Here is an 18,868-nt window from a genome sequence, read left to right as displayed (position 1 = left end):
TGAGATTTGTCAATACAGTCTCAGTCCGCGGTGTCGATGACTTTGGGATTGACGAGTGGGATGGTTGTGGAAGTTGATGAAACTCCACGAAGACGTGTGTGCCTGAGGTTGCACAACCGCCAAGCATTGCGCTCCCTACCATCCAGAGAGTAGAATAGAAGTACTGATGTCAAACCCCGGTTCTTCAAGAATCCAAAAAAAAAATAATCGTGCTTTTATTTTAAAACATCGCTATTATAGTCAAATCCCATTGGAACCATTAAACAAAAAAAAGATATTTTCGAATATTAATGCAACTAGGTTCATGAAACCCAAGTCGGCTCGGCTCCTATTAGGCGGCCAGTTTCTCTCGGCGAGCTCGCACGGCCTGCGCCAAATTCTCCAGCACAGACTCGGTGTCCTCCCAGTGGATGCAAGCATCCGTAATGCTGACTCCGTACTTGAGACCGGCCTTGCCCTCGGGCGGCACCTTCTGGTTGCCTACGAAGAGGGTTAGCTTATAATTCGTTGATCCTTTATCCCGATGTCAATCACACTTACCCTCGTTGATGTTGCTCTCGATCATAACACCCATGATTGCGGTCTCGCCAGCAGCAATCTGCTCGGCAAGAGTGGCAGCCACCTTGGGCTGGTTCTTGTGGTTCTTCTCGGAATTGCCGTGGCTGCAATCGACCATCAGGCGGGGCTCCATTCCCTGCGAGGTGAGCTTGGCCTTGGCCTCGGCAATGCTCTGCGCGTTGTAGTTGGGGCCCTTCTTTCCACCGCGAAGGATGACGAAGCAGTCAGGGTTGCCGACAGTGCCGACAATAGCGACGACACCCGGCTTAGTGACGGAAAGGAAGTGATGAGGGTGCTTCACAGACCCAATGGCATCCACCGCGACGTCCAGAGAGCCGTCGGTGCCGTTCTTGAATCCGACAGGGAAGGAGAGACCCGAAGCCAATTCCCGGTGGACCTGCGACTCGGTGGTGCGCGCACCAACCGCACCAACGGAGAGACAGTCGGCCAGGAACTGAGGCGAGATAGTATCCAGCATCTCACTCGCAATGGGCATTCCCTTGTTGGTCAGGTCAACGAAAAGCTGACGCGAGGTCCGCAGACCCTTGTTGATCTTGAAACTGTTGTCGATGTCCGGATCGTTGATGAGACCCTTCCATCCAACGGTAGTACGGGGCTTCTCCAGGTAGGATCGCATGACGATCAATAGCTCGTCCTTGTATTTCTCCTTCATCTTCAACAGACGGTCGCAGTACTCGAGGGCCATTTCGGGGTCGTGGATAGAGCATGGTCCGATGACGACCATCAGGCGACGCTTGTCAGTATCCGTACCGTGAACGACAGCGATGGCCTCCTCACGGCCCTCCATGACCGTTTTCCGAGAGGTCTCCGTCAATGCGATCTCATGTTGGAGGAGGTTGGGGGGTGTCAGAGGATTGTATCCTCGAACTGGACAGCAAATGCAAATCGCCAATTAATGAATTGAATCGAGGGAGAATAGAATTCGGTCGCAAAAACATACTTCTCGAATCTTCAAGACTGGCTTGATCCCCCACATTGGGGTTCTCAATGAAGAACTGTGAAATTGATTAGGGAGGGTGTTCACAATGGGTCGTGGTTGAGACACGAGGCACAACATTGACTCACAGACATGGCGGGGAAGCTGAGTACGGAGGGGCAGGAAAGAAGGAAAGTTGAGAGAGGGTGCTCAATGTAAGAACAGCAGAGCGCAGAGAAGACAACCGTAGTTTACAAGGTGGCTCTTGGAATTCGTCAGGTAAGGAAGCAGTGAATGAAGAGTTTCAAAATGACTGTCTCCTTTTTTTTCTTTCTCTCTCGCAGTCATTCCATTCCATTTCATTCTTTGGCTCCTACATCGGCCGAGGAGTCATCGGCCCAGAGGGCACGTGCTTTCGGTGAGAGCCAATGAGTGCCTGGATGCCTGAGTCCCGGTCATGAGATCGGCGCCGCTCTCATTGGCTGCGGCGGGTTTGTGTATGTTTGCTGGTCCCTGACGTCATTGTCATCTCGTCTACTGTATGTACAGTAAGTACACCGGTGTACTCAGTACCTCCATAACTTTTATGTAGGGGAAGTTGCACAGAAATACTCCGTAGAGGCCCGTCCAGGGATGACTCCTCGGTTTTTTCTCATTCTTCTGGTGAACAAGCAGCTAGAAATACAGATAAAGCGTGTTTCCGCCCGTCATAAAAACCCCGCTGTGCTAAGAATGATGGCCAGGTCCCGGTACTACCTGAACTATCCGTTTAGAGATATCCGAAGCCATGCCAATATCCGCCGAGCTTGTCCGGCGCCCCGGCGAATTAACTCTCCTCCGCTTTCGACCCCTTTTTTCCAGACCCTGAGTCACATGCATGGATGTTCTCTTGCGAATTCGTAGCTCGTCCTCCTTCAGACGATGGATCAGGGATTCGCAGGTTTCCTTATGTTGCTTCTGAATGGTATTCATCTGTTCCTCGCAAACTCGGATCCGTTCCTCCTGCCCTTCGAGAAGCTGATCAAGAACATGATTGCAATCCCGACGATACTGCTCTAAAACTTGGCCGGCTACCTCCCGTTCATTCTCTAATTGACGAGCCAGATGCTGTTCGAGACATTAACAAACTACCGGAAACAAAGACAGACAGAAGGAAAAATAACAGCGGAGGAAGGCCATCTATCCACGGATCTACTTACCCTCTTTGTTTTCATCGACATCTTCTTAGCACTCTCTTGAAGAGCTAGAAGCGATTTGCCCTGGCTGATATCGTTCGATCGTTGTTTAGTACCAACACTGGAATTTGTCAAAATCTCCCCATCCAAGTCGCTAGTCAATTCATAGGGCTGTCTCTCGTGTGTTCGTTGGTATTGCTCAGTCTCCCGATCACCTTGCTCTAGGCTAGCATCTGCTCCTCGGAGCCTGCTGTTGCTCTTGGTCTGCATGCTGGAATGTGTTAGACAAGTGCAGTGTATAGGCTCTCTTAGACATGTCAGAAAGTCCGGTTGGTTCTTAGGCTCGACAAGATTCGTTCTCGCAAGTTTCTCGCCATGTTGCTTTCTTGGTACCCCGATGCTGGGGCACCTCGAAGAGAAGACCGGGCGCTCGGATTCAGAATAGTATGCCCATCTTGGTACCCTACTATCGTAGTCAATCTTGACTGTCTTTGCATCAAGTATTGGTGTCCAATTGCGATTAATTGCTGGTTTTTGGCTGGTAGTTGACCGACCAAAATCACCATCGGAATCAGGCATCCCATCCGAGAGTTCTTCGCTGCTTGCATCATATCCGGATTCATCGTCAAATGACTTGAAGGGGTTTTTCGTCTTGCGAGGTTCAACCCTGGGTGTCTTGTCCGTGGCCGGCTGGTCCTCGCTTTGCCCTATACCTTTTGACCTTACTCGGGACATCAGCCTAGGGCTTCCATTGCTATCCACTATGGCCTTCCTTAAGCTTGCCTCCAAGTCATCGGGGAAAGTTTGCCCGCCATTTCTCGTGTCATTTTTTGAACGTCCGTCTTTTATAATATTGTCGCTTTTCTTGTCTGAACCTTCGACTAAGTTCTCCGCATTCGGTTCATAGTCCATTTCGTGCATGCTCGGGTCACGTTCTTGGCTGTCGGGAATTTCGATCTCTATTACACTCTTTGGCGTGGCCTCACGTTCCGTCCGTAGTGGCTCGGCTTTCTGGAAGGCTGCAGCAAGTTTTCCCCCGATCTGTTGACCCCTGCCTCCAGCTCTTTCGCCGACTATCTCTTCGTCTAGTTCGATGCTCGGGATTTTTCCCGCTAAGCTCCTGCGCTTCCCAGGAGATGTGGCAGTATCAAGATTTCTCTGCCTCAAGTTACTCGGTGATGACAGTATATAACTAGATCCTCCGTCCTTGGAGTCCTCGTTGCCCGCATCACGAGCATTTAGCCGAAAGTCTTTGGCCCAGTCAGCAGCAGCTCTCGAGCTCGGTGTGTCAAACTCCTTTTGTGTATGCTGCAGATGAAAAATCAGTGAGTCCCGGGTCCTAGGTAGCGGGGCTCTGGTATTCCTAGTAAACAGGTCCGATCCTTTTCGAAAAGACATAGTTTGGGTATTGATGTAGTCGTCATGGTCCCTTCGGCTGATTTCTTTTTCGCTCGTTGCATTCTCTCCTCCTTCAGTACTGCATTCATGAACATTATCCGCATGGTCAAGGCGAAGCAAAATTGACGATGGTTTCCTAGCAACCGAGCCTGGTGTCGCCGAGCTGCCTGTCTTCTGAATTTCGGTATGTAGTGCCGTGAGATCACTGCTGGATAATAGACTGAACACCACGTCATCAAGATATTGTATCTTCCCGTCGATCAGTATAAACTTCGATTTCTCATAGAACAGGTCCAAACGGGTCGCATGTTCTTCCGTAGGATTTGGGGTGTATCTAGTCCATCGGATGAACTCAAGAGGAACTTCAATATATCTGAAAGACCGTGTTGATAAACGATCCACGGTGTGTATAATACTCAAATTATTGCATCCTGGCACAGCCAAAATGCTGCCCTCTGCCAACACTTTTGAGTCGATACTAACAGATTGAAGAAGGTAGCAAGAAGGCGTAGGAGTAACATTTCTCTCTAGCCGTAATCCCAATGTACCTGACGGGTAATTTTTAATCTCATTGGCATATTCGTGGAAGGATTGCACCAAATCGCCTGTGCTTTCATGGAGATGCTTGAAGAAAATCTCCCTGTGCCTCGTCCTATCTGGCGACCATACAATTGCCTCTCTTGTTGTAAGTATTTGAATGATAACACTTGCAAAAAGCTTCAGGGTAATATCTGTTTTCCGAGATAGCAAGGGCACGATTCTGAAGTATAACCGTTAGATTAGTCCTATCAAAAAGATTCGTAGCGTCGTACCCAGCCAAGGTGGCATGACTCAACCTAGCAACTAAGCCACCGTCCTTGCATTCTGATAGCAACTCTACCAACACTTTGCCTATCTTGGATATGTGAGTCGTACTTCAGCGTCTATAATAATTGCTGTACTGACAAATAAGCGAAAACGAAGCTCTTTCCGTCTGTTGACGAAAAGACGGAACAGGACTAAGATCAACTTGTGCTGCAGGTCAACAGATCTCCCCAGATCTCTTTGGTAAATGAGTTGGCAATTTATCGACGAATTTCCTGTATCTTCAAGAAGGTCCTAGTCGGAGTTAGAGTGTTCAGCCTGAGCCGTGGAAACCAAGCCTGACCAGCAGAAGGTGGAGCCCAGCGTTTTGTCCGGCCTCGGTTGCCGAGTTGAGTAAAATGTATGACAAAAACCGTGAGAATATTGTATAAAAGCTCTTTGGTAAGGATGTTTTTTTCTGTTCCAATATGCATATAACCTCCAGCAGACTCGATCGGACGATGGGAGATGTCGAACGCAAGAGGGTGTTCATTAACTGGCTTTAGAGATCAATCGGAGTTAGCCCAGGAAACCACACATGTCAAGTTTTTAGACCAACTCTATCGCATAGTCCGACTCGCTCCCATTGTCTTCTGCAACAGGAATTCCAATGTGCGAAGCTAACACTCTCATGCAATCTAGCTCAAACCCTTCACGAACGGTTGATGCAGAAGCTTGCGACATCCTGCATTTATGGATAGGTAGAGAGCGAAGTCATCTTTTATGATAATCGGTATGGCATCTAAGAGAGGGGAAGAGAAGGATAAGTCCCTGAAAGGTTGGAATCACATGATGTCCCCGTTGTTCTGCCATGAAGATGGCCTGAGGAAAGAACATCTCCCTGCCTTCCTCGAACGAATTCTGTGACCGCCCCAGATTTTCTCCCCCTCACGTTCGATGGTTTCAGAGTACTAGTTCCGCAATATTGGCTCGTCTACAGCACTTTCACGGGACAGACTGTTTAGAGAATAGAAGACTTGATTGACTACTGCTAGTAGTAGGTAAGTGAGAGGCATGTCCTCAGACAGCTAAACTACAATTCTGTAGTTGAAAATCCATGTTATCAGGTCACTTTTTCTCCAATCCAACATTCTTGTTTTCGTTTTCCTAAACCACTAATGCGATTTGATTTCCGAAGTGCTTAGAAGTCGGCTTCGATGCGAATGATGGCATCGTTGTAGTCCATGTCGACGTTGTCCTCACTGGCGATCTCCCAGTACATGTTCTTGACGTTGTTGCTCGCATCGTGGATGGTTTGGATTGTCGGGTTCAGGGCCAGTGAGTCGGTAAAGGTACCGGATGGGCCCTCGCTGGAGTGTTCGAAGTTGATGGCCAACGTGCGCATTCGGCCACCGGTGATAGGTTCGAGGCTCACTCGCGAGTTGTCGCTCCCTCCGTGCAGGGTCAACGCCTTCCCCTCGCCGCTTCCTTGGAAGACATATTGAGTCGTTCCGGTCACATCCTTGACGGTGACCTTTTGATGGTAGTCCGCGTTCGTCCTGCCAGTGATACCGATTTTCGCATCCGCAGGGATCGTGACCATCACGGGCTGCTTGGCGTTCACCATGTTGGGGTTGGCAGACATTTTGCTTGTTTTTATGAAGGGTATGGTTTTGAATGGTCGGTGGGTTTGACTTCTGGTTGAATACTCGATTCAGGGTTTCGAGGGAATGAAAAGGTAAACGGATGGAGGGCTTTGGCAGATGATGAGAGAGTCCAGAAATGACAAAGACCATCCGAAGCTGGCCGATATATAGCTGACACTTTGTCTCAACCACAAGCTCAACCATCCCAACCCCTCATTTCCTCCGTCCGCTTTGGAGGGATTTTGTTGGAACCACGTCAAGCACGATAGGTGTGCACATCATCATCCACCACATGAATTTCAGGCCAGAATGATGGTTCTGAGAAACCGGTAGATGGACATGTTTTCTGCATGTTGGGATGCCTGATGATGGAGATACCCAAGGAGGTATCTACTCTTTCTCGTCTCTGCCTGTTTTTGGCGACTCTCTAACTCAATTGGAATTCGTGGGTTTGGCAAATGGCTTAGCATGTCGTACGATGCATGCTATTCTGTCATGGTAGAAGCAACCCGTATCAAGGTTCCAGTGAAGACCGCTGGCTACGTGACAGGTATAGTAGCTGGTCTGTTTTCGCTGGACGCATTAGGTGTACATCCGCGCATTCCGACCAGCAGACAAAATGCAGGATTTTCACACAGATTATAGGGTCAGTTTTGATCAAACAATCTCTGGTATGAACTTTCTACAGATCGCCTTTGAGGGACAGCTGGAGGGAGAGCGGGGGAGGGGCAGTGCAAGAGCATCATGCAGTGTATGTGATCTCTCCGAATAGTAGTAATAATGCTCCGTGATAAGTGCGGAGGACACGAGCAGAAGAAACCTGCTGCAAGCCACCTTTGATTGTGGAATCAAATGGGCGGTGCCCTATGATAGGGCTGATTCCACGAGGTGCAGTGAAACTAAAGCTGTGGGTGTGGATGAAGTGTCCGCCGAGGGGCAAAAAGGAGGAGGGGTTTGCATCTCGCAGGTGAAGTCGTCTTCGTCCTCGGTTTTTTGTCTTTATCGTTTACGGAGTACTCTTTTCTTGTCTTTCTACTAAGAAACAGGCAGATTGATAGACTAAGACTTCATCACCACAGAATAATGGGCTTAATAGTAAAGCCTGACTGCATATCTCGGATGGCCCGGTCGAAGTCAGCAGCTTGGTAGAACTTCACGATCTTCTGCAAAGGAAGGCGGCCATCCTTGACCCAATTAATTAATCGGGGAATGTACTCCTGTGGCTGCACGTCGCCCTCCACCACTCCGATGAATTGTTTCCCCGCCACCATAAACTCGTGGATGGGAATGGTCACCGTGGCCGTGTCAGGGGCAGTCCCAACCTGTAGACATTTTCCTTTGAAGGCCGTCATTTTCACTCCCTCCGCGATTAACGCCGGGACCCCGGTCGTATCCAGAGTGATGTTCGCTCCCAGGTGATCTGTCATTTTGAGGACGGCCTCTGTTGTCGCCTGCAGGTCGGACATGCCCTCAGTTGATATGACATGCGTTGCTCCGAGCTCCCTTGCAAGCTCCAGGCGAGACTGATGTTGATCGATGCCAATGATTTGAGCACAACCTACAAGCCTGGCTCCCATGACGGCACTCAGACCAACTCCTCCCAGGCCAATGATGGCGACGCGATCATTGACGCCCGCTTTGGCTGCATGGATGATTGCGCCGCTGCCGGTCTGGATTCCACAGCCCAGCGGCGAAAGTAACTGCAGCTCCTCTTTCGTCTCGACCATGCCGGACACGTTTATTACCGAGTCTTCTCGCACAATGGACCAGCTGGAGAAGCTCGATTGGCCGAAGAACTGACCATAGATGTCGGGATGCCTCCGCGTCGAGGATGCTTCCTTGAAGACGAGGTTGTCGGGCTCGGCCACAAAATTGATGGCGTTGAACCTCACGCAATGTGCGGGATTTCCTCGCCCGCATGGCTCACAGCTTTTGCAAGCAGAAAATGATAGTATGACTGGATCGTTCACCTTGGCCACCTGGACCCCCTGCCCAAAATCTCGAACGTACCCAGCACCTTGCATGCCCACTGTCAGCTCATATTCTCCTACTGCGGCTTTGATCGACTGTCGCACTTGAATATTTTGAAAGGTGTTATACTCTCATTCGAGCAAAAATGACGCACCTTCATGCCCCATAACGCGAGGATAATGGACCCCAGGGCCATTGTCTGCGCCCGCAAAGTGTAGATCGGTTTGACAAATTCCCGAAGCCACAATCTCAACAAGCACTTCCTTTCCCCTCAAAGGCCGAGTTGTGAGGTTCTGCAATCTCCACCCGCCAGATTTGTACGGACCGTAGGAGACCAGCCCTCTACATTTGGGAATATGACTTGTGTCCATGGTAGCAACGATCGATGCCGTAGAGTAGCAGAAAACAACGCAGGACAGTTAGCATCCTTTGGTTTTCTCGTGAATCCGGTAGGAATATCTCCAGGGCTACTCCTCTTATTGAACTATCTCACTTCCTCACCCCCACTTCTCTCGGCAATTTCGCAGGCACTTATCTTGGATATGATACGTCATCTCGTTAGCACTTCATTCGCACTGCCCCAATATTTAACCTCGGCGAGGATTTACTTACCGCGAGAGCTCCCGATCATGTCCGCTCATTGATCGACGGTCAACGGCCTTAATGGCCGTACAATGCCTTTCTCTTCACATACAACTGGTCTGTATACGATGCACAGCCGAGTGCTCTCGGGAGCAAGTACCAAAACCGTCCAATATGGAGCAAAGTAATCTTCAGCTTTGTGTCTAAAGCTTGAAGGCCAGAACATTGTTGATTCGTTCAACCAACTCTGAAAGAACTAGGTAGGGCAGAAACGATATACTAAAAAGTCTTAAGGGTATCGTGAGGTAGAAGAGACCGGCCAACAGCTCGGAAAAGAACATAACCATATCGATCGCAAAATCATCATCCAAAGCTACTGTTGGTAACTCGTAGGAAGCTCCGCTATCGGACGACAGTTCTGTCACTTGGTTGGTTTTCAGCTGGGCCAGCGAGAATCCCGCGCTCTTCGAAAGCTTCAGAACGAAGATTATCGGTCGGTGTCTGGTCGGTCTTTGGTCGTTCGCGCCGCCATCGACGTCACCCGCAATGGCGCCTGTATTCGCATGGGAAACACTCGATGAACCGATCTCGGTGTTTGTGGGCGATGGAGCAGACGTGGTAGATCTGGTAGATTTCGGTGCCGAGGTGCTTAAAAGTCGTACCTGTCAAAGGAATAGACGTGCAGTGAGTAGTCTCTCTAAACCGCTATCTACTTATAAAGGAGGATGCTCACTTATCTGTAGCACAAGCGACGATACTGCAGCTTGTATCCGGGGATGCAAGAGCCAGTAGATGATACTTCGTCGTCTTCCCGTTTCGCGAAGCTTCCCTCCCATCGTAACAAAAGTAGCCTCCGTTGGGATAGAGATCTCAAGCACTGTCAGCGCAGTGAGAGATCGTATTCAAGACATCACCACACACCCCTTGGCTTACACAGCATGCGACGATATTAAAATTTGGGCAAAAGGAGCCATGCGGGCAACAGACTGAGAATAGTCTTCGGGACAGGACAGATGCCATTCCTGCGAGTTACCCATCTGAGTATACGGAAAGGGTCCAAAGCCAGGATCTGGGGCGAATTTCTAGCATTGAGGCGATGTTTGTTCCACTCAACAGTTAACATGGCAGGGAGAATGACCGATAATGACCCTCAAGTGATGCACTCGATGCTCAGCATGGAGTGAAACGGTCGTATTACACATCAGCAGCTCGGGATAGAGTACCACTGGGGTTGGTTTAGATCGAGCCTTGATCAACTAAATCACCAGGAGTGCCAATTACCATGACCTCTATTTTCTAAATTTTATCATCACCATTTGGAAACGTCACACACACACACACAAACACACACCACATGAAGGGTCGGCTAACGAATTTTTGAGCAGATGCCCCAGGCCGATCTTTGACTCGAAGGTATTCAAAGATAGTGAACGTTGGCAAACGGCATTGTGAAAAGTGATTTGCTGTGGTGCATATGTTCGACCGTTGAATGTTTTCCCTCTGCAGACCTGCATGGCGCTCTTGATGTGTTGGCGAAATCTTGTTCGTCGGTATTTCTCCCTCCCTGCATACTCCGCTCCTCTAGACCCCAAAACCGCATTGATGAGCACTGTTTGCAGAAACAGTCGGTGGGGACCTTCTGACAGACACGTATAACCCGAGGCAATTTGATAGCCATGGCAAATAATGAGGGAGTCAAGAAAGACTTGGTAGTCACCCCGTGCTTGGGAATGCATCAAGCAGCAATCCACCAGTCCATGGCCCACCCCCCTTCTTCCGCGCTTTCTTTTCCTTCACTTCGCCTTTCATCGAATGTTGCCATTTTAAATCACCTCAATATGGTATCTTTCATCTCGGCCCTAGGTGCCACAATCGCGGCAATAGTCATCGTGAAACTTCTTTCTATCGGCCATCGTCCCAAGAACTTCCCGCCCGGTCCTCCCACCTTACCCATCATTGGCAACATCCATCAGGTATAGCTTCTCAGGCCAATTCTGCTTTACGTCAATTCTAAAGGAGTGACAATACAGATGCCCAGTCGTGATGCACATCTCCACTTCGAGAGATGGGCTCGCGAATATGGTCCGATATACAGTCTGATGTTGGGGACAAAATGCTTAATCGTCATTTCGAGTGACGAAGTGGTCAAAGAACTCCTCGACCGTCGAAGCAGGATCTATTCAGATCGACAAGAGATGTATATTGGTCAAACATTGTGCAGCGGTGGTCTCCGTGTGTTGATGATGGTGGGTCATCATATGTTATCCAGTACCGACAACAATTAATGAATGAAAAAATATCAACAGCGATATGGGCCAACCTGGCGGATGGTACGTTCACCCTCTAGGGACCTAAGATCCCCGTTCAGTGGTAACTGACCTGCATCTCTGACAGACCCGAAAGCTGGCCCACGGGCTGCTGAATATCGTCAATTCCAAGAACTATATACCTTACCAGGTGTTGGAGAACAAGCAAATGCTCTATGAATTCCTAACGCGACCCGGCGGGTTCCTCAAGCATATTCGCCGCTACTCAAACGCGTTGACTACAACGATGGTCTATGGCTGGCGAACGCCCACCTACGAGGATCCCAAAATAAAGCAGCTGTTTGAGAGCGTTGCCGAATTTGCGGCCCTCACGCAGACAGGGACTGCGGCAATCATCGACTTCTTCCCGTGGTTGGGAAGATTGCCGGATTTCCTAATCCCTACCCAAAAACAGGCCAAAGCACTCCATCAGCGCGAAAAGCCACTCTACCTGAGTTATTGGTTGCGGGCCAAAGAGGAAATACAGTCCGACTGCATCAAGCCATGCTTTTGCGTTGGGATGTTCGAATCCCAGAGGCGAGAGATGTACAGCGATGACCAGGCCGCGTATATCTCGGGGACGCTTCTCGAAGCGGGCTCCGATACGACCTCCAACACCCTGTACGCCTTTGTTCAGGCCATGCTCTTGTTTCCGGAGGTGCAACGCAGGGCGCAGGCAGAGATTGACCAGGTCGTCGGACCGAATCGCCTGCCGGTGATGGATGATCTCTCGCAGCTGCCATACATCCGGGCCTGCATGAAGGAAACATTACGGTGGATGCCAACCGCCATTCTGGGTGCCGTGCCCCATGCCGTCACGCAGGATGACGAATACATGGGATACCTGATCCCTAAGGGGGCGGGGGTCCTGCACAACGTGTGGGCCATTCACATGGATCCGAAACGCCATCCCAATCCACGTATCTTCAACCCCGACCGCTATCAAGGCGACGAGCAAAGTCTCCACGATGCCGCCACTAACCCGGACGTTACAAAGCGCGACATGTTCACCTTCGGGGCCGGGCGTCGCATCTGTCCGGGCATGCATGTCGCTGAGCGCAGCTTGTTCCTCGGCATGGCAGGGATTCTGTGGGCATTTGATATTTCGCCGGCCCTGGATGCCATGGGACGTCCCATTCTACCGGACGCGGACCGGTTGACTCAGGGGTTTGTGTGTTTGCCGGAGGAGTATCCTGCAACGATTAGACCTCGGACTAGAGAGAAGGCAGACCTGATCAGAACGGAGTGGAAAGAGGCAGAAGGTGGGTGTTTGGATAGTAAGACCAAGCAATGGCTGTATTGAGCGTCGGGGTGAACAGTAGCTATGATCTAGATGGATGACGCCGTGCTTGTCCTTCGTTTCTCTTCCAAAAGCTTCTTGATATTGTAAGCAATGCCGGATGCGAATCCGCTCCGCTCCGAACCGCCACGCCGGACGGACTTCGCTCGCCCCGGACCAGGAATCTGCGAACGCCGATGTCACACGGGCACTAGCTTGGGCCTCCGGGCCTATCTCGTACGAGGACAATAATGAATGATAAAGGGCTGACTACCTGCTGTTCTCATAGTTGGTAGATATCGCGTCATCTTAGTTGACATTTTAGCTGTTTCAGAACATGCCGACGTCACCCTATCCGGACAGCCACGGCGTCGAAGAAGGCCCTCGCGCCTCTCGCAACGTCGTTCTGGAGACTCTCGAGCGACTGTGGGAACTGCTTCCCTCTTCCCCCTCTGCTGACGCTTCCTCTCGAGAGACGCAAAGCCACCTCCCTAAGACAACGTGTGCCAGGCGACGAGAGTCGATCGCTGAGAAGTCGCTGGACCTGGACGAAGCGCTCGCCGACCAAGTTCCCCTCTCATCCACCAAACCCCTCGAGACCGTTTCCCCTGAAAAGAGCGTCCTATACCTGGCCTACGGGTCCAACTTGGCTGCGGAGACTTTTCTGGGTAAACGAGGCATCAGACCGCTTTCGCAGATCAATGTCGTCGTGCCGGACTTAAAATTAACCTTCGACCTTCCCGGCCTGCCCTACGTCGAGCCTTGCTTTGCGGCCACGCGATACCGCCATACTTCGTCCGAGGAATGGAACAACAACGAGGAAGATGACATCGACGATAATGCGACGGGAGTCTCGATCTCGGAGAAGACGCCTCTCTCGTCGCATCGGGAGTCGCCGTCCGACAGACCCCTCGTCGGCGTCGTCTACGAGGTCACCGTGTCCGACTACGCCCGCATCATAGCCACGGAGGGCGGCGGCGGCGGATACAAAGACATCGTCGTGGACTGTTACCCTTTCCCCGACCCTTACAAACCGACCGACCCGGTCCCCGACCCTCCCTCTACCACGCCGTTCAAGGCCCACACGCTTCTTGCGCCCGTCGACCAGGGCGACCACCATGCTCGGCGCATGCTGTCCCGTCTATGGAGACCGTTCCTCTCGCGATCGAGCCCTCTCGTCCGTCCCCATCCTCTAGGCTACGCGCAACCGTCCCCACGGTATCTCAACCTCATCATCACCGGTGCCGCCGAGCACAACCTCCCCGTCTCCTACCAAACATACCTGTCTCAGATCCAACCGTACCGAGCGACGACTGTTCGCCAGCAGATCGGCAAGGCCGTGTTTCTGGTGGTGTGGGGTCCGTTCTTGATTCTAACACTCACCTTGACAAGGACGATGGCGGGTCATGATGGTCGCGGCCCGCCCTGGGTGATCAAGCTGGCCGATCTCACTTTCTTCACGATGTGGAGTTCCTATGATATAGCCTTTGCGAGGATATTCGGGGACGGGGAACGGACACTAGACAGGTAGGTTCGTGACGAGATGTCACGGATTATCTATTCCTCGTTGGATAGAGAGGGAAAGAGAAAGATAAGAAATAGCTTGCGCTTGATACCAAAACAACTCGCATCTTTAGTACATAGGCCCGCCAAATACATACCACCACATCCAACATCCCCACTGCATGCTCTATAGCAACAGAATTTGGCTTTTGTAGATCGGCAGAACCATCCCAATGCAGCATCGTATCACGGGAGCCAGGATTTTACCGCCGGGAAAGCAGACATGGCAACAAAGGAGATAAGTGACATTGGATCTTCAAACAAGGTTTTAAAGGAGAATAAATATCTAAGGTACAGATACAGGTGTCCTGAATAACATCTAACAAAACAAGTAGACCATGGAACGTAAAAGAAAAGTGGGGGGCGGATAGCTGACGAAAAGGACGGCGATCGAACCCCCAGCCTGGGATTGGGGACGCGCATTATTCAAGGGCCGCCTTCGAGCCCCTTCCCATTTTGCAATTCATATAGTCCACCGCGGCAATTTAGCGCCGGGAAACAGGGGGGTTGTACACAATCTTTCGTGTCTTGATGGGGGACCACTTGTAACGCTTGACCCAGACGCTGACGGCGAACAGACCGGTCAGGAGAGTGAGGGCCTTGACACCCATCTTCTTACGGTCGTCCATCTCGGGCTCGGCGGACCAGTTGAGGAACTCAACGACGTCCTTGGCCATCTGGGAGGTGGTGGCGGGGGTGCCGTCCTCGTACTCAACGACACCGTCGAAGAGAACACGGCCCATGGCAATAGCTGCACGTCACATTCCAATTAGATCGGGTCAAACAAAGTGCGAGAAGTGAAAACAGAAGAGAGGAGGAAAGAAAAACAGTAAAGTCAAGACATACCAGTTCCGGGGAAGTAGGGGTTGAAGTTCATGCCCTCCTGGACGGTGGCACCAGCAGGGGGCTCATCGGGGTAACCGGTCAGAAGACTGAAGATGTAGTCGCAGCCACCGTGACGGCCCTTGACGATCAAGCTGAGATCAGGGGGCAGAGAACCGGCGTTGGCAGCACGGGCGGCCTCCTCGTTCTTGTAGGGAGCGGGGATGTAGTCCGAAAGCTTTCCGGGGCGCTTCTCGATCTCGCCCTGGTCGTTGGGCTCGGTGTCGTACTCGTTCTCTTCGGCGAAAGCCTTCATCTCGTCGACGGTGTGCATAACACCGACGAAAGAACGCCAGGGAACACGGGTCAGGGAGTGACAACTGGCGCAGACTTCACGGTAAACCTGGAAACCACGGCGGAGGCTGAGAGGCGTAACTCGTCAGTAGGGGTGCCACGGCCACATAATCAGCTGAATTCGAGGTAAGACTCACGCGGCGTGATCGAAGGTCTTGGTCCACTTGGCATGCTCCCAAGGGTAGGCAGTCGGGTGCAATCTTGAGATCCAGAGGTCAGTTTCACGAATTCGATTTGATATGGCCTGGTTGGTCGGAGCAATGGAGATTTTCCTTCAGGGACCATCTCCGAGAATCTCCGCCACAATTGACTCACCCCTCTTCGGCAGGCGTCGAGGCGAAAGCTTCCTGTCCATATAGATGGTAGTACCAGGCGGCCGACCCGATAGCGGCGGCGGTTGCGACGGAGGCAGTGAGAGTGAGCTGGAAGGGGGAGCTGGCGGATTCGGCACCGGCGGACGAGGAAGACGCACGCTAGGATGCAATGTCAGTATGGAGCCTGTTCAATCACATCCACAGGCCATTGGAAACCGATTGATGTTATCGATGGAGGCCAATTGGGGAGGGGGGGGAGCGGAATGTCGGGACCAGCGTACGGTGGAGGTCTTGCTCAAGGTCTGACGGGCGACGGCCCGGAAGGGCACGCTGCGCGAAACAGTACGTGCCAGCATACTGACAATATGAAATGGCCCTCCGATCAATGGAAAAACCAAGCAGGCACAATAGCCTATAAAAAGCGGAGAGGGGGGGGGAGGGGGGAGGGGGGTGGAGGAGAACGGAGTAAGAGACGAGAGATGCTTTCAGAGATGAAGTCGAGGATCGAGTCGAACGGTCAAGTTTCTCTTGGGTTGGGAATTGCCTAAACCCTCGTCCTGATTGGCTGCCGGGCTCGTTCTAACTGCCTTGGGTGAAAAACCCGCGAGTTTTCGGAACAACAATTTTCGATTGACTTTCCGGTTGCTGACGATTCCTTGAGAGAGTAACTATCACCTAAGTAATACTCTCTTCTACTCCCTACAGATGGACCAGACACCCTTCTCATCTCCAACACCGATTCCGTCCCCCCTCATCACTACCGTCTACCGTCGTGGTGTCCTCCCTCCGATTCCGGTCGCTCCCTTCCCGTTCGCTGCCGGTGTGCGCCTCCCGTCTCTCGGTCGCTCACTGCGCTTCCGCCTTGGCCTGCCTCTCCGACGCAATGCCCATCCGCAGCGCCTGAATGGCCGTTCGAACACCACAGCCAGCACTGCTGGGACTATACAATACCAAAGACAAGACGGGAAGACGTCGAATGGTCCGCCCGCTGAGACCCTATGGAAGGGGTTAGCAGCTGTTCGTCTACCAGCGCGGATGTCTGCCCATCGCCGACCACGAACCACACTCTCGGACGCGGCGTCCGCCAATTGCTTCGGAACGGCATTCACGAAGCCTTGATAATGGAGGAGCATTTCGTCAAAGGCCGGCAGGGCGAGATGCTCCGTGGGAAGCTCCACATACTGCAGGGTCGTGAAAGAGTCCTCGGGGTTCTGTTGGGTTACGTCAAACGACATGCCCTCGATGATCCCCCTACGACAGAGCTCCTGCAGACATTCTTTGTAGATGCCATAAATGATTCGGCTGGACAGGTGTGGGATGTACTGTTTGATATCAACCCGGTCCAGAAACGCTTGGTCCTGCTCAAGAGGAAAGGGTCAAGTCTGCTCACAGAGGCCATCTCTCCGGAACGCTTACCAGAGCAGTAACCAAATTGCTCGTACAGATCACAATCACATTCCCATACTTCTTGAGTCTATCCAGACTCGTAAGCAAAGCATTGACGGCGCGAACCGCGTCAAAGGGCTCGTTGCCCGCCAGCGCCCGCTCTCTCCGAGCAGCCAGCGTCTCAACTTCGTCCACAAAGACATATACAAAAGTATCGTCTTCTGTTTCCAACAGGAGCTCGATCTCTTCGAATGCCTTGCTCACAATCTTCCCGCTTTCCCCAAAAAACTTACTACCGAGGGAGTGCGCATTTAGCTCGATCAACTTGCTCCGGGGGTAGTACTTTCCGAGCCGGATTGCCAGCTTCTGAGACAGGCCCCGACTAACAAACAGTCAACTTTTACTTTGCGCCGGTCAGTGTTGTCGAACACACCAGAAACTTGTCTTCCCGGTTCCCGGGGGACCCCATAGAAGAATTAATTTGTTCCAGCTAATAGTCCATTGGTCAAGATTTCGCGATGAAAATGACACTAATGGAGGTTAGACTGGGCGACGCTTCCTAGATTGAGGCTGACTCATTCACCCATCCTGGTTACTGCGCGGAGGATTGTAGTCTGGATTGGCTCGTCGAATTGAAGCCTGTTCACAGTTTAGGTCAGTACGAAGAAGCCTACCCTCGGCGCGTGCATGAGAAAGAAGAAAGAAGAAGAAGAGAAACCACGGAAGCCCGTACGACTCCCAAAGCCCATCAAGTTCCTTGCATGGCAGTGTCACCACCTTTGCCTTTGATACATCCTCACTAGTATTGAACAAATCGTCCGTAGTTTGGAAATTTTCCTGCTCGAAGGGCATATGTAGTTGATACGCCTGGACATCCAAGTCAACGTGCTGAAGCCAGTATGCGCCAGATTCTGCATTTCCTCCCGTGCAATCTGTCACAAGAACAGAGTCTATGAACTGCATGTGTGGTCCTTGGAAGTTCTCTATTTTTGCCGTCAGCAGTCTTGTCACCTTCTGTCGCGACCAGCTACGATACCAAATAAGGTGATCTCTTGCCCCAGCGAAAGAACCACGAAGCTTTCGGTAAGCCATTGCGTGACCTCGTCCCTGACCTTTTTGACTTGAGTCTTGGGATCGTCGTAGTCAGACAAAGAGAATGGCTTACCAGGTCTGTGCGGATGATGAAGCCATCTCCATTGGTCTTGATGCGTGCTTCAACATGAAGAACGGGCTTGTGGACACTTTCCATGCAGCTCATGCAGTTCATCGTTTCTGTCTTGCACCACGCTGAGGTGGTGGGGAGGGGGGCAGGATTCTTTGAGGCGCACGAAGATCTAGGTGCTAGAATCTACACGTAGTGGTCTCAGCAGACAGCCGTGTCTGGAGGGAGAGACGGACAGTCCTGGCTCCCTCGTGACATGGACGGATACTGTGTGTACCTGAGGTGTCGACAGTGTTGTGGATCGAGTCTCTTTGCACTTCTCCCGAATCTTTTCATTAATATATATCTCCGCCGATAGTTATTGACGGACAACTTGACGTCAGCCCGTCCTACGGTGTATTTAATCATGATCAGCGAGCTGCATTGATTGTACCTCACATCTAGACATTGTGCAAGGGTCTCTCGCCAGGGTCAAAGCTTGACATTTGGAGATTGGCTCCTTTGTCAATCCGCCTTCAGCCAAATCCTTGTCCTCGGAGGGTTTTCGTGCCAACGCTGCAGCCCCTCTGATTCGCCCGGTCGGAAATGGGAATTCTGCCCGCCGATCGTCGATGCTCGATTTTCCGGGGATC

At 51.5% G+C, this 18,868-nt stretch overlaps 5 protein-coding genes across 5 annotated transcripts; 1 reads left to right on the top strand and 4 right to left on the bottom strand.

Annotated features, from left to right (window-relative positions):
• Positions 1–331: 331 nt before the first annotated feature.
• KD926_010883 (3-deoxy-7-phosphoheptulonate synthase) lies at positions 332–5,595 on the bottom strand (the record flags this gene model as incomplete). The annotated part of the gene is made up of 6 exons (XM_053103292.1): positions 332–480; positions 541–1,446; positions 1,520–1,574; positions 2,252–2,602; positions 2,695–4,828; positions 5,471–5,595. 6 exons carry the CDS (start codon positions 5,593–5,595, stop codon positions 332–334), a joined length of 3,720 nt encoding a protein of 1,239 aa, XP_052953328.1.
• A 457-nt stretch (positions 5,596–6,052) lies between these two features.
• On the bottom strand, positions 6,053–6,496 carry KD926_010882 (uncharacterized protein; the record flags this gene model as incomplete). The annotated part of the gene is made up of 1 exon (XM_053103291.1): positions 6,053–6,496. One exon carries the CDS (start codon positions 6,494–6,496, stop codon positions 6,053–6,055), a length of 444 nt encoding a protein of 147 aa, XP_052953327.1.
• Positions 6,497–7,567: 1,071 nt separating this feature from the next.
• KD926_010881 (NAD(P)-dependent alcohol dehydrogenase) lies at positions 7,568–9,990 on the bottom strand (the record flags this gene model as incomplete). Its single annotated transcript, XM_053103290.1, has 5 exons — positions 7,568–8,571; positions 8,623–8,810; positions 9,297–9,603; positions 9,784–9,927; positions 9,984–9,990. 5 exons carry the CDS (start codon positions 9,988–9,990, stop codon positions 7,568–7,570), a joined length of 1,650 nt encoding a protein of 549 aa, XP_052953326.1.
• An 898-nt stretch (positions 9,991–10,888) lies between these two features.
• Positions 10,889–14,166, top strand: KD926_010880 (uncharacterized protein; the record flags this gene model as incomplete). Its single annotated transcript, XM_053103289.1, has 5 exons — positions 10,889–11,023; positions 11,081–11,296; positions 11,445–12,618; positions 12,748–12,872; positions 12,961–14,166. 5 exons carry the CDS (start codon positions 10,889–10,891, stop codon positions 14,164–14,166), a joined length of 2,856 nt encoding a protein of 951 aa, XP_052953325.1.
• Positions 14,167–14,683: 517 nt separating this feature from the next.
• Positions 14,684–18,037, bottom strand: KD926_010879 (cytochrome c1; the record flags this gene model as incomplete). Its single annotated transcript, XM_053103288.1, has 10 exons — positions 14,684–14,949; positions 15,045–15,442; positions 15,512–15,574; positions 15,690–15,847; positions 15,970–16,018; positions 16,539–16,684; positions 16,750–17,046; positions 17,105–17,456; positions 17,508–17,604; positions 17,749–18,037. The coding sequence occupies 10 exons, from the start codon at positions 18,035–18,037 to the stop codon at positions 14,684–14,686; spliced, it is 2,115 nt and encodes a 704-aa protein (XP_052953324.1).
• Between the last annotated feature and the right edge of the window lie 831 nt (positions 18,038–18,868).

The sequence above is a fragment of the Aspergillus affinis genome (assembly GCF_023601865.1).
Source record: "Aspergillus affinis strain CMG 70 chromosome Unknown NODE_88_length_162140_cov_85_896997, whole genome shotgun sequence".
In the NCBI taxonomy this organism is placed as follows: Eukaryota; Fungi; Ascomycota; class Eurotiomycetes; order Eurotiales; family Aspergillaceae; genus Aspergillus; species Aspergillus affinis.
The sequence above is the reverse complement of the archived record's forward strand: the minus strand, read 5'-3'. Positions and strand labels throughout refer to the sequence as shown.